The 15,673-nt window shown below is 37.6% G+C and overlaps 1 protein-coding gene across 2 annotated transcripts; it reads left to right on the forward strand.

The window, feature by feature from the left end:
- Positions 1 to 2,457: 2,457 nt before the first annotated feature.
- Positions 2,458 to 15,149, forward strand: LOC121372486. 2 transcript variants are annotated; one of them, XM_041498836.1, is made up of 5 exons: positions 2,458 to 2,505; positions 3,353 to 3,478; positions 6,518 to 6,694; positions 8,946 to 9,137; positions 12,672 to 15,149. In XM_041498836.1, exons 2-5 carry the CDS (start codon positions 3,406 to 3,408, stop codon positions 12,893 to 12,895), a joined length of 666 nt encoding a protein of 221 aa, XP_041354770.1. In that variant the 5' UTR covers positions 2,458 to 2,505; positions 3,353 to 3,405; the 3' UTR covers positions 12,896 to 15,149. The 2 variants fall into 2 exon arrangements, with proteins under 2 accessions (XP_041354770.1, XP_041354761.1); XM_041498827.1 differs by having other exon boundaries at positions 2,475 to 2,514.
- The last annotated feature ends 524 nt before the right edge of the window (positions 15,150 to 15,673 follow it).

Here is a 15,673-nt window from a genome sequence, read left to right on the forward strand (position 1 = left end):
CGGTTATATCGGCCTACACTATACTAGTCACGTGATGCGAACTGCTTAACACGTATCACAACTGACGTCTCATGTTATTCAAGATAACATATACATGCATTCAGTGGCGGATCTAAGGGGGGCCCCATTAAATTTTGAGATAGTTACATTAATTATTTATTTTTTTAATTTGTCATTTTGTCATTTTTTTTTACGTTGGAGAATCAGAGGAATCCCTTCGGGAATGTTTGTAGCCTTCGGTCACATGTCATTCCCCCCCCCCCCCCCCCTTCCCCCCATATGGATTTTGTTGGATCCGCCACTGCTGCATGATACAGATGAAGTGCCGGTATATCCCATCTGTGTGGCACTGTGACAGTGGCGCCCCACCCCACCCCACCCCTTCCGTTTAAAGTGCCCTTTTTAATGACTTGTTTTAATAAATTCATCTTCCACAATATATGGATCACTAAAGTGCCCTGAAAACGCGTCTCTAAGCCAGGGTAGCGCCACCAACAACCTCTGCAGATCTTGACTGATGCGCTGTCTGTCTGGGATCGATCCCCGTCGGTAGACCCATTGGAATATTTCTCGTTCCAGTCAGTGCACCGCAAATTACATGGTATATCAAAGGTCTTGGTATGTGCTATCGCGTCTGTGGGTTGGTGCATATATATATATATATATATATATATATATATATATATATATATATATAAAAACCCTTGCTACTGATGCAAAATATAGCGACTTTTTTCTAAGACTATATAATATGTCAAAATTACCAAATGTTTAACATCCAAAAGCCGATGATTAATAAATAAATATTTTCTAGTGGTGATGGCTATCACAAACCTTTCTATCCGTATAATGGCTATCACAACAAATTAGCATTAGACAAAACGACCAGTACGTGTATTTACAAACATGGGGAAATAATATTTCAAATTTCATCGAGAGGTAAAACCTACAAACTTATCAAAGAGCGCCTAAATTAAAATAAATTAGCATAATATTATTCCTGAAAAAAAAAAAAATCATAGACCGTTATAATAAAATTTAGGACTTCTAACCACTATTTATAATTTCCAGTTCAGACTGGACGTTGCATGGGCGTAGGCTAGGGGGGTTCGGGGGTTCCGGACGGAACCCCCCCCCCCCCCCCCCCCCCCCGCTGAAGCAAATGGTCCGCTTTCAGAACTAAAACATACAGGTTTATACATATGGAGTTTCAGGTGGTGCAAAAACAAAATAGAAAAAGGTCCACTTGGTTCATATTCGAACCCGTCCCCCCAGGTCCAGATCACGCTACGCCCCTGCGTTGGAATACAGTTCTATTGGAAGGTAGACTATGTACTATTTGCGATGAAAACGACATAGGAGACAAATTTCATTATTTATTTATTTGTATGTAGGTGGGGTTTTTTTTAATAATATCCGAAAAGAATGTTTACGTCCATACTATTCTATTCGACCAAATATATATAAATTTAGAGAATTTATGAGCAGTAAAAGAATAAGCACACTAAATGTTTTGTAGCTAAATTCATAAATATAATTTTTCCAGTATTTAAACGCCCATAACCACAGAAACCACCAACAACCAAGATTACCATACTTTACTTAGTTAATTAAATTGAACGTAAACACACAATTATACTTGAAATATTTTAAATCGTATTACATAATTTTACATCTTTAGTGCTAATTTATGAAACTTTTTTGTGTTTTTTTAACATCTAAGTATACACATTTATAAAATTGAAATGCACTAAATATTCATGTACTGTAATATTAAAAAAAAAAAAGAGAAAAAAAGAGTGAAGTACACAGTTGTAGCTAAAATATTCTGAATAATTATATTTTACAATCATATATCTCTACTCTATTACATCACGGAATGTTTCTATATTGTATATACATACAGTCAAACCTGTCTCAAACAGTCACACAAGAGAGTAGATAAAAGTGTCCGCTTAAGACAGGTGGTCGCTGATTACATGTGTGTGTGTGTGTGTGTGTGTGTATGTGTGTATGTATGTATGTGTATGCGTGCGTGCGTGCGTGCGTGCGTGCGTGTGTGTGTGTGTGTGTAGGCTATAAGCTATTTTAAAATAATCATCATAATAAAACATAAAACGTATATTAACTGAGAACCAGTGGGATTCGAACCAATGAACAGCGACAATGACCACAGAAACATAATTTACGATTAATATTTCATCCAAGCCTACAGCAGTAAGTGAAACAGTCATACTAATTGGTATTTTGTGTTTTTTAATTACACAATAAAAGGGTTGGGTAGCGTCAGTGGTCCTATATGTCAATACACATTCCAAATGCTTCTTGGGAGTTCAGATAAACGAAGTAACCACACGATCAAAGCCAACCCGCCAGCTAGTCGTATATTTACAGTATTTATATCGATCAGTCGTGTGGTGCAATATGCATCGACCCGTATCACCGTGACATTGACCTATCGATGTCATTCAAGATGGCGACGTCCATTTCCCTTTGATCGTACAGGTACGCCAGGTAAATGTGATGTTCTATAGCAGGCAGTGAGCCGCCATCGCTTCCACGGCACTTCGCAGTTACGAAACCGTTGAATTATAATTTAGAGCTTTAATTATGGCACATATATTGAAGATAAATATAATTTATTATAGGCCTAAATTGTAACAAGGACGGGACGTAGCCCAGTCATAAACTGGTCGCTTGATGCGCGGTCGGTCTGTGATCAATGCTCGTCCGTGGGCCCATTGGGATTTTTCTAGTTCCAGCGAGTGCACCATGACTGGTATACCAAAGGCCGTGGTATGTGCTATCCTGTCTGTGGGATAGTACATATAAAAGATCCCTTGCTACTAATAGAAAACATGTAGTGTTTCCTGACTGATATTATGTCAAATTATCAGTAGCTGATAATTAATAAATCAATTTGCTCAAGTTGTGTCATTAAACAAAACAAACTAACATTGTAACAAGGACAGTACATAGCCCAGTCATAAACTGCTCACTTGATGCGCGGTCGGTGTGGGATCAATTCTTGTCCATGGGCACAGTGGGCTTTTTCTCGTTCCAGCGAGTGCACCACGACTGGTATATAAAAGGCCGTGGTATGTGCTTTCCTGTCTTTTGGATAGTACACATAAAAGATCCCTTGCTGCTAATGGGGAAAATGTAGCAGGTTTACTCTCTAAGGACTATATTTTAAAATTACCAAATGTTTGACATCCTATAGACAATGATTAATAAATCAATGTACTCTAGTGGTTAAACAAACAAACTTTGTTTAACATCCAGTAGCAGAGGATTAATAAATCATTCAGCTCAAGTAGTGTCACTGAACAATTTTTTTTTTTTTTTTCAGATCAGTAGGCTGAGAATGTGAATGATATGAGGTGACGTTGTGAGACGAGAACAATGACTTGCGGAATCTATCCATGTCATCTCCTTCAACTTGGGCTGGTGTTTGTCCTCACTGCTGTCTCTTCAGGTTGGTTGCTTCTCTGTCCAGGGTTTCTAGATTAGTATGGTAGCCCCACTCCCATGGCTAGTGATATTCAATGTTGAGCTAGTAAATAATTACTATTGCTATGCCAGACAGGGCTTCTAGATTATGGTAACCCCACTCCCATGGCTAGTGATATTCAATGTTGGGCTAGTAAATAATTACTATTGCTATGCCAGACAGGGATTCTAGATTATGGTAGCCCCACTCCCATGGCTAGTGATATTCAATGTTGAGCTAGTAAATAATTACTATTGCTATGCCAGACAGGGCTTCTAGATTATGGTAGCCCCACTCCCATGGCTAGTGATATTGAATGTTGGGCTAGTAAATAATTACTATTGCCATGCCAGACAGGGATTCTAGATTATGGTAGCCCCACTCCCATGGCTAGTGATATTCAATGTTGGGCTAGTAAATAATTACTATTGCCATGCCAGACAGGGATTCTAGATTATGGTAGCCCCACTCCCATGGCTAGTGATATTCAATGTTGGGCTAGTAAATAACTACTATTGCTATGCCAGACAGTGATTCTAGATTATGGTAGCCTCACTCCCATGGCTTAGTGATATTCAATGTTGGGCTAGTAAATAATTATTATTGCCATGCCAGACAGGGCTTCTAGATTATGGTAGCCCTTCTCCCATGGCTAGTGATATTCAATGTTGGGCTAGTAAATAATTACTATTGCCATGCCAGACAGGGATTCTAGATTATGGTAGCCCCACTCCCATGGCTAGTGATATTCAATGTTGGGCTAGTAAATAACTACTATTGCTATGCCAGACAGGAATTCTAGATTATGGTAACCCCACTCCCATGGCTAGTGATATTCAGTGTTGGGCTAGTAAATAACTACTATTGCCATGCCAGACAGGGCTTCTAGATTATGGTAGCCCCACTCCCATGGCTAGTAATATTCAATGTTGGGCTAGTAAATAATTACTATTGCCATGCCAGACAGGGATTCTAGATTATGGTAGCCCCACTCCCATGGCTAGTGATATTCAATGTTGGGCTAGTAAATAATTACTATTGCCATGCCAGACAGGGATTCTAGATTATGGTAGCCCCACTCCCATGGCTTAGTAATATTCAATGTTGGGCTAGTAAATAATTATTATTGCCATGCCAGACAGGGATTCTAGATTATGGTAGCCCCACTCCCATGGCTTAGTAATATTAAATGTTGGGCTAGTAAATAATTATTATTGCCATGCCAGACAGGGGATTCTAGATTATGGTAGCCCCACTCCCATGGCTAGTGATATTCAATGCTGGGCTAGTAAATAACTACTATTGCCAAACTATTGTGAAAAAAAGGTCAAATGTTGCAATTACTAAGTCTTATTTTATAAATATGAATATCCTGCCCCAATCTCAAACCCCTAATGTTAGTGTTTGTAAGCTGTATCTCCATATTTAGGTGACATATGTGATAATTGCTCTTATTTAGTAAAAGTGTAAGTGAAGTAGAGCTAGTGAATTTTTAATTGTGGCCAGTACATTTTTTAAATCACTGATCCCATGGCTAGTGGATTATAAACAAATTCTAGAAGCCCTGCTGTTGTATCTTGTCTGTATTCATAACATGCATACTTAGACACTACACATGCAACCCTGTAAATTAAGAAAATATCTACAGCAAAAAATATGCACAGGAATTTATTTTTCAAATATAGTCCACAGCTGAAAAATTACCATAAAGTATTGAAATATCTGCGGCAATCTCCACAAAACAGCTGATTGCCATGGGCATTTACAAGAGTTGCACATGCATACATGAACGCACGCACACACACATGCGCACACGCACATTAAATTTTACATATATAAGCATGGCAATGAATTAAAGTGAATCCTTTGATGAATGAATAATGAACGAATGAAGATTACTGTGCTTCTCATCCTCATCCATGTGACCTGAACCAGCCTTTGAAGTAGAAGAAGAAGTTTGTTTTGTTTAATGACACCACTAGAGCACATTGATTATTAGTCCATGGCTATTGGATGTCAAACATTTGGTAATTTTGACATATAGTCATACAGAGGAAACCTGATACATTTTTCCATTAGTTGCAAGGGATCTTTTATATGCACCATCCCACAGATAACACATACCACAGCCTTTGATATACCAGTCGTGGTGCACTGGCTGGAATGAGAAATAGCCCAATGAGCCCACCGATGGGGATCAAACCGACTGCACATCAAGCGAGCACTTTACTACTGGGCTACGTCCCACCCCCAGCCTTTGAAATTCAGATCATCTCGCGAAGGCAATTTTGCATAAATAATAAGAAAGTAAATATCTTGAAATTATGAAAATGCTCTTTGCAAATAAATTTTGCAACAGGTTTTTGCAACAGCACTGCTGATAGCCATTGCAAATTTTTAGGGCTGTACAGACACTTGTTGATTGATATACAAATACATTTGTATATACACGTATATATATATATATATATATATATATATATATATATATATATATATATATATACAAATACACTTCGTGAAGCCAGCATCTGTATCAACCAGCGTTGGGATTTAACTCGGTTGGTTGAGTGCTCGCCTGAGGTGCTTGCATTGCAAGGTCGAACCACCTCGGTGGATCAATTCAGCTGATTGGATTTTTTGTCGTTCCTACCAGTGCACCACAACTGGTCAGCTATGGTATGTGCTTTCCTGTCTGTGGGAAAGTGCATATAAAAGATCCCTTGCTGCATTAAGAAAATGTAGCGGGTTTCCTCTTATGACTATGTATCAGAATTACCAAATGTTTGACATCCAATAGCCGGTGATTAATTAATCAGTGTGCTCTAGTGGTGTCGTTAGACAAAGCAAACTGTATCAACCTAAATTCTGTATAAACCAGCATGATCAAAGTTGTTTGTTTTTGTTTAATAGCTGATGATTAATAAATCAATGTGCTCTAGTGGTTTCGTTAAAGAAAACAAATTCTTTTTTCTTTTTTCTTTTTTACATTGAATAATGTTCATTTTATTTCTCTGTGTTCAGCACATGTCGTCATTGAGTGGCAACACACACTGGAGTTGTATCGAAGCTGGTCGGGTTACTACCGGGTGTATGACATACACTACCCGTGCTCACTGCAGGTACACTCTGTGCAGAGCGGCCACCAAGGGACGGCCATGCTCACTTTCAGGGACAACGAGACAGTCATGGATGTCAGTGGTAGGTTCGAGCAAGAATAAAATAGATTTTAGAAATAGGATACATTTACCCCTTTAAATAATTGTACATTTACACCCATATATCTTAGTGTTTTATACATTTCACCCATAAATCTACATGTTTTAAAAATCTTATCTCCATGTTTTATAAATTTGCTCCTATAAATATCTCTATAGATCTCAGTGTTTTATACATTTACCCCGATAGATCTCAGTGTTTTGTACATTTACCCCTATAGATCTCAGTGTTTTGTACATTTGCCCCTATAGATCTCAGTGTTTTGTACATTTACCCCATAAATCTCCATGTTTTATAAATTTGCTTCTATAAATCTCAGTGTTTTGTACATTTACCCCATAAATCTGGATGTTATACTTTTACCCCATAGATGTCCATCTTTTAAACATTTACCCTCATAAATCTCCACGTTTGTGTACATTTATCTCCTTAGATTTCCATGTTTTATAAATTTGCTCCTGTAAAGTTCCAATGTTTTATACATTTACATGCATAGATATCCATGTTTTATACATTTCCTCCCTAAATATCCATGTTTTATACATTTATCTCCATGTTTTATAAATTTGCTTCTATAAATCTCCACATTTTAAATTACCATGTTTTATACATTGACCCCTTAAGATGTAGGGGGTGGGATGTAGCTCAGTGGTACAGTGCTCGCCTGATGCGTGATCGATCTAGGATCAATTCCCGTCAGTGGACCCATTGGGCTATTTCTTGTTCCAGCCAGTGCTCCACATCTGGTGTAACAAAGGCCGTGGTATGTACTATCCTGTCTGTGGGATGGTGCATATAAAAGAACCCTTGCTTCTAATAAAAAAAAGTAGCCCATGAAGTGGTGACAGTGGATTTCCTCTCACAATATCTGTGTGGTCCATCACCATATATCCGACACCATATAACCGTAAATAAAATGTGTTAAGAGTGTTGTTAAATAAAATTCCTTCCTTCCTTCCTTCCTTCCTTCCTTCCTTCCTTCCTTCCTTCCTTCCTTCCTTCCTTCCTCCCTCCCTCCCTCCCTCCCTTCCTTCCATAAGATGTAGATGTTTTATACATTTACCATAATAAATCTCCATATTTATATATTCACCACATATATCTCTGTTTTTTTTTACATTTATGCCATAGGTCTCCATGTTTTATACTTTTACCTCTACCGGTATATATCATCATACTTTATACTTTTACTGATCTCCATCTTGTATATATTTACCCATATAAATCCATGTCTGATCCCCATAAATCTTCACATTTTATACATATTTACCGCTATATATATATCAATATTTTATACATTTAGCCCTACCCATCTTCCTGTTTAATGCATTTACCCATATAGTATGGGAGCCAGGTCAATTTATCTATTTCAGAGTCAGGAAAGTTTGAACATTGATTGTTATGTAAAAATATGTGTAGATTTCAGATCTGCAACTCTTACATGCCTAAACCTGTACGGTAATTGGGAATTTGCATACTTTTAATGGTACGTCAATTTCTGTTCGATCAGCTGCTACCCAAAAACAACAGTCCATGGGACAGACTCCAAATTTCAGTTATAGGGGAGATTAAACTCTTTAAAATGGTGATGCTAAATATCCAAACTTTCCATTTTGATTTGCTGGATTTTCATAATTGGTCAATTTGACATACATTTTCAAGGTCAAATGAAGGTCATTGTTTCTGAATATATAATATGCTATAAATGACACAAATCATTGGTTTCTTTTAATCCTTTCCAATAATATTGATCAATAATGGTCATATTATAACTTTTGTTTATAAATATATTCATTACACATCTAGCAAGGGTGTTTCCTGATTGAAATTTCAGTGGTAGATTCATAATTTAATGAAAGGGGGAGATGTTTAGGAAAAGGTTACGTCCACATTTTGGGGCATGATTTGTTAAGAATGGGTACCAAGGCTTACTGAGGTCTGTATAGGGTATAATTTACAGTGAAGGTAGGTTCTCACACAAAGGTGACTTTTAAAGGTAATTTTGGGGTCATTTAAGGTCATTTTGGGTTTTTTACATTTTGGGTTTTTTACATTTTTCTTATCTTTGTGGGTAAACCTATTTACAAATATGCTACCTAAAGTTTGCTTTTTCATAAATATGATTATAATGGATCATCATATATTACAATTTACATGCAAATATAGGGAAATGATATAAGAATCTAGATCTCCATGATTTATACATTTATACATTTAAATTTCTTTATTTCAGTTTTTTCGTACGATGATATAACAATGGTCTTCAAACTCGAGTCTATGCACAAACCAAGCTCCCGTTTCCCGGGAGACGTCGACATTCGTATTGAGGCCAAAGTGGTGTACATCGGAGGTGTCTGCACAATATCTGGAAACTTTACAGACCCCAGGAATCGAGGCTTCGGAACATTTGTGGTCCAACCTCAAAGTACGTGGAATAGTTCTCTTTCTTACACACCCATTGGTGAGATCATCATTTGTTATTTTTGATAACACATACTTGTTAACGCATATATGTTTGTTAACAATTTCAAGACATATGACTGGCTGCTCCTGGGTGTTTTCAGGTCACCAATGCCATACATCCAATGAAAAAACAGCACAATAGAAATCAATTACACTGACGTATAATTAACCTGACAATCATTTGTTGGTGATGTGTAAGTTAGCTACAAGTGAAAAGGCTTTAAATAGGCCTAACCTTTAGGTTGAAAAGATGTTAAAATTTGCTTAAAGCCTGGATTTTGAGGATGTGTAAGAAATAGAATACTACATTCGTGTTCATTAGATACCATTTATCTTACAACTCGTTGTTTAAAAATGTAACCCAACTCGCTTTTGCTCGTTAGATACATTTTAAAACAACTCGTAAGATAAATGGTATCTAACTTATGTATTATTCTCCATGTATTGCATAGTAAGACAAATTTTGTTTAGCAGTTTAGTACTAATGAATTGGACTGTACTTTAAAATACAATCTGATTAAAATTAGCTCTACTGGTCTACCAGTAGATCTAACAGCATTGCGTGGACTCCCATGTACAGGTGACATTTCATCTATAAATAACAATTTAAATATCGACCAATTACACTTCACCTTTTACAGCATTATTCAGGAGCATACAAATTCTAAAAATATCGGGTGAGACTATTTATGTAACAGGCGAACTTGTTGGTCTATTTCAACATTGAAAAACAGGGGGAAAAATGCAGTAATAAACTCTGGATTGTATACTAGTATAAACAGATTTTATGACTATACCATCACGTTTTTTTTTCTTTTCGTGTTGAAACAAATTTTATATAAAATTTTATATTGAAATTAGTTTCTGGCTTACTTCATAATTCAGGCGAATCATTTCATATACACTCGGCATAATCCTGAATGTTTTCAAATTCTTTTCAAATCACTGGCATGATTTTGCAAGTAAGGTTTTGATTGGTCGAATGAAAGGTCAACTGGACATGAGCTCCAACGGGGTGCTGTTAGATCCACAGGTAATAGTAATTAACCAGTGGAGCTAATTTTAATTAGATTGCTTTAAAATACAAGCTACATTCAGTAATGTGACAGTTATGCATTTCATTTGTATTGAAATCCTTCTGTTACTTCAATGTGCGATTTTGCTTTCAAAAGTTTAAGTGTCATAAGGACTCCCTGTTTACAAATCTTTAGAGCCCGTCACCAACCCAGCGAGCCCTGCTGTGCGTCTTCAGTAGAACGGAAGATATACTAAATGTTTTGCATGAAACCACAAAAAAAAGACCGCTATTCAAGACTGTGGTTTGCCATGATTTTGAGATATAAGTTGACTGTAATTTGTACAACCAATTTTTACGAGCCATGTGGGCTCGTATACTAGCCAAGCTACAGAGTCCTACATGATTTTGTGAGCCTCGTCTCCTGGACTCTCCTCAAAATCGCACACTGCACTTATCCTGACAAATGAAAGAAAGAAATGTTTTATTTAACGACGCACTCAACACATTTTATTTACGGTTATATGGCATCAGACATATGGTTACGGATCACACAGATTTTGAGAGAGGAAACCCGCTGTCGCCACTACATGGGCTACTCTTTCCGATTAGCAGCAAGGGATCTTTTATTTGCCCTTCCCACAGGCAGGATAGCACAAACCATGGCCTTTGTTGAACCACTTATGGAATACTGGTCGGTGCAAGTGGTTTACACCTACCCATTGAGCCTTGCGGAGCACTCACTCAGGGTTTGGAGTCAGTATCTGGATTAAAAATCCCATGCCTCGACTGGCCTGACAAATGATGCATCAGTTAAATCCAATGTCTGATTTCACCTTCTTTTATTTAAACACAATTATCAAATTGCCAAACCTTTTTGCCTCAATATATTGGGACACTGGGGACTGGATGTAGCTCAGTGGTAGAATGCTCGCTTGAGGTGTGAATGGGTTGCAACAGTGTGCTCACTTAATTGAGCCTGCATTAGGCCATTGGATCAAGAGGTTTGTGTGTTTGTTTTGTTTAACGGCACCACTAAATCACATTGATTAATTATTCATCAGCAATTGGATGTCAAATGTTTGGTAAATCTGACACATATAGTCATAAGAGGAACCTATTACACGTTTCCTAATGCAGCAAGGGATCTTTTATATACACTTTCTCACAGACAGGGAAACATATACCACGGCCTTTAATTGTCCAGTTGTGGTGCACTGGTTGGAATGAAAAAACCCCTAATCAGCTGAATGGATCCACCGAGGTGGTTCGATCCTGTGACGCAAGCACCTCAACCGACTGAGCTAAATCATGCTCCGCCATTGGATCAAAGTCTAAAATATGTTTGGATGTCGTTAAAAAAATAAATATTCACTCTTTATCTCTCTCTTTCTCTCTGCACCTGTCTTGTTCTTTCTCTATCCATATCTATCACTATATATACACATCTATATTCATCCATCTCTCTGCCTCGATCTCATTCTCTCTTTACATGTCTCTCTCCATCTCTCTGTCTGTCTTTCTCTCTCACCCTGCCTCACTTCCTTTCCATCTATCAGTATAACATGTGGTTCATCTAGGGTGTATACTACCAAATCAAATCCCATAGATGACAATAGTAACATATGTGGCTAAAACTCCTACCTGCAACGTATCAACCGACATAAACGCCACGAATATAAATACTACCACCCCTTACACTTAAAGTGAATCAGAAAAAAATGGGGGTCAAGCTGCTCATTTCTGAGGTAACGGGTAGCGTCTATGACTACCCTAGTTTTGCACAAAATTCGAGTACTTTTTTTTACAGGTACCCCATACATGTTTCAAGCACAAGGCTACTTGACACATTGGTACTAGATGAAATAAAATTGCACATTTTATTTACCCAGATGAAACTATTATTTTTTACAACCAACACACTCTCATTTATAACCAATCACAGGACTTGTGGTGTTCACTTCTCTATCAAAAGTTGGGTGCACCTCGAACTTTGACCCAGCCGGAAGTTATTTGGTTTAGTGCTACCTCTATTCCTCCTAATGGGGGGCTGGATTTAGCTCAGTTGGTTGAGTGCTCGCTTGAGGTGCTCACGTCACAGGATCGAACCACCTCAAATGGTGAATCCATTCAAGTGATATTTTTTTCTCTCTTTCCAACCAGTGCACTACGACTGGACAAAGGCCGCAGTATGTACCGTCCTGTCTGTGGGAAAGTGCATGTAAAGGATCCCTTTCTGCTAATAAACAAATGTAGCAGGTTTCCTCTGATGACTACGAGTCAGAATTACCAAAAGTTTGACATCCAATAGCTAATTAATTAATCAGTGTGCTCTAGTGGTGTTGTTAAACAAAATGAACTTTAACTTAAACTTTAACTGTCCTAGGTCACTTACAAAAAGTCACTGAACGCATGTGCATTCGTCTACATGTGATATATGTTTTGTATATTTAACTACTTACTTTTTTAAAACTTTTTTAGATGCACCAGAAATAACATCGAGATCCAAGGCCTTGACCATTGGACTGGCAGTGGGGATTCCCCTTGTCCTTATGGCCATGATCACTGTCATAGCCGTCTGTCTCATCATGTGGGCCATTAGAAAGGGATACTTGCGCCACGTACCTTGTTCTTTCAAGACATTCCGCAACCCGCCAGATTCCGACCTGAGACTAGAGAACCAGTGTAGAGCTGTGCACATGTGATGGGGAAATGAAGATCTCATTTCGCTATGTTTAATATATTGCCAATACAAGACAGCAGATGTATAGGATACCCATTCCTTGAGTGTGTGTGCAGGGTTACAGGATGTTTCGTTCCCGATTTGTTTCGTACACACTACCGTTTTATACCCTAGACATGTTGTCCCCTGATCATTTAGAACATATTTTATGTTAAATTGTATATGTATGCATATTGTTTTGTTTTTTTGTGTGTTTTTTTATTGTCCCCAGAAACATAAACAAGGTCAAGGTTGGGGGCCTTGAATCATTTCTGTATATGGTATTATTGTATATACACAAATGATATATAATTAAAGCTGTATACTTGTATATGATGCACTTATTAAATAATGTATGTATACATATGCATGTGTGTGTGTGTGTGTGAGAGAGAGAGAGAGAGAGAGAGAGAGAGAGAGAGAGAGAGAGAGAGAGAGAGAGAGAGAGAGAGAGAGAGAGAGAGAGAGAGAGATAGAGAGTGAGAGAGCGAGAGAGCAACACAGAGAGACACAGAGACAGAGAAAGACAGACAGACACATATGCATATTGTTTGGTATGTCTTAGTTAGGTGTTCGCTTGGGGGATTTTAACTGGGATTTTTTGTCCAGGATGATAACAAATAAGAACTTGGCCCATTCATCAAGTGACATATTATCATTGAGTTTCCAGGGGATCATCTACAACATTTACTATAACTGAATGAAGGACATTGAGCAATTAAAAACAAACAAACAAACTGAAAATAAATAAATATAAGTAAGCATGTTTGAACCCTGGAAAAAAAGCTCCAGTTAAAATCCCCCAAGTGAACAGCTAACTAAAACAGACAAAACTATGCCTACAATTACAATTCAATATAAAACGTGTCCTAAATGACCAGGTGATGAAACGTCTAGGGTATAAAATGGTAGAGTGTACGAAGCGTCCAGGGACAAAACAAAATGGTTGCAAATTGTTCTGTTCTGTACTAATATCTAAAAAGGGATCATGAAAAACATGGGTTTTTTCAGAGAGGGTTTGTTTTGTACTAGTTTTTAAAAAGGGACCATGAAAAACATCCAGTTTTTATATAGAAGGAAATGTTTTATTTAACAACGCACTCGACACATTTTAGTTACGGTTATATGGCGTCAGATTTTTAGATAGAAATCAGGTTGTCCGAGATCCATCCACTTTTTGAGTGGTTTTACTGTACTGTGATATGAGTCTTTGTGCCTTGAGGGTGTAGGGAAATGCCTCGAGTGTAGAGAAATGCCTCGAGGGTGAAGGGTAATGTGTAGAGGGTATAGGGAAATGCCTCGAGGGTGTAGAGAAATGCCTTAAGGATGTAGAGAAATGTCTTGAGGGTGTATGGAAATGCCTCGAGGGTAAAGGGAAATTCCTCAAGGGTATAGGGAAATGCCTTCAGGGTGTAGTGAAATGCCTCGCGGGTGTAGGGAAATGTGTAGAGGGTATAGGGAAATGCCTCAAGGGTCTAGGGAAATGCCTTGAGGGTGTAGGATAATGCCTTGAAGGTTTAGAGAAATGCCATTCAGGTTGTTTGCTCAAATGTTACGTTTACATACTGACTTAAAAGAACCAAATTGTTGTGTATAGATTCAGTCTAAATCCTTCATTATATTGATCTCAAACCTTTTCCTTCCGATCCTCATGCAAAGAGGATGTGTCAAAAGTCTTAGAGCTCAAAATATTCACCAAAGAACTTGTAAAATACACAGGACATTGACAACAGTATAGTATAATATTCTTATAAAAAACCCCAAAACCTATCCAAAACAAAGCCGTTAAACCAAACATGTTTTTTTGTTTTTTTTGACATGCAAGTATTTAAATTGTATCGTAATGGCCACTTCAAAAGTTGGGACCATCAATAGACCAAAACCAGATGTAGAGCACTCACCTGAGGTGCTTGTGTCATTGGATCAAACCACCTCGGCTGATCCATTCAGTTTTTCCCATGCCAACCAGTGCCACATGACTGGTGTATCAATATCACGTGGAGACAATCTACAGTTATTTCTCTCGATATACTGATTTAATGGATCTTGTTTATCTTTAGATATAATTATATATAGAGAGATTATTATACAAACTTGTGTGTCGTACTGATTTTACGAAACGAGTGTCAGGATTATTGTATTACCCGAGTGAGAGTAATACATAGAGATTATTATACCAGCTTGTGTGTCATACTGACTTTATGAAACGAGTGTCAGGATTATTGTATTACCCGAGTGAGAGTAATACATAGAGATGCTTGTGTGTCATACTGACTTTATGAAACGAGTGTCAGGATTATTGTATTACCCGAGTGAGAGTAATACATAGAGATTATTATACCAGCTTGTGTGTCATACTGACTTTATGAAACGAGTGTCAGGATTATTGTATTACCCGAGTGAGAGTAATACATAGAGATTATTATACCAGCTTGTGTGTCATACTGACTTTATGAAACGAGTGTCAGGATTATTGTATTACCCAAGTGAGAGTAATACATAAAGCTTATTATACCAGCTTGTGTGTCATACTGACTTTATGAAATGAGTGTCAGGATTATTGTATTACCCGAGTGAGAGTAATACATAGAGATTATTATACCAGCTTGTGTGTCGTACTGACTTTATGAAACGAGTGTCAGGATTATTGTATTACCCAAGTGAGAGTAATACATAGAGCTTATTATACAAGCTTGTGTGTCGTACTGACTTTATGAAACGAGTGTCAGGATTATTGTATTACCCGAGTGAGAGTAATACA

The sequence above is a fragment of the Gigantopelta aegis genome, chromosome 1 (assembly GCF_016097555.1).
Source record: "Gigantopelta aegis isolate Gae_Host chromosome 1, Gae_host_genome, whole genome shotgun sequence".
NCBI classification, from domain to species: Eukaryota; Metazoa; Mollusca; class Gastropoda; order Neomphalida; family Peltospiridae; genus Gigantopelta; species Gigantopelta aegis.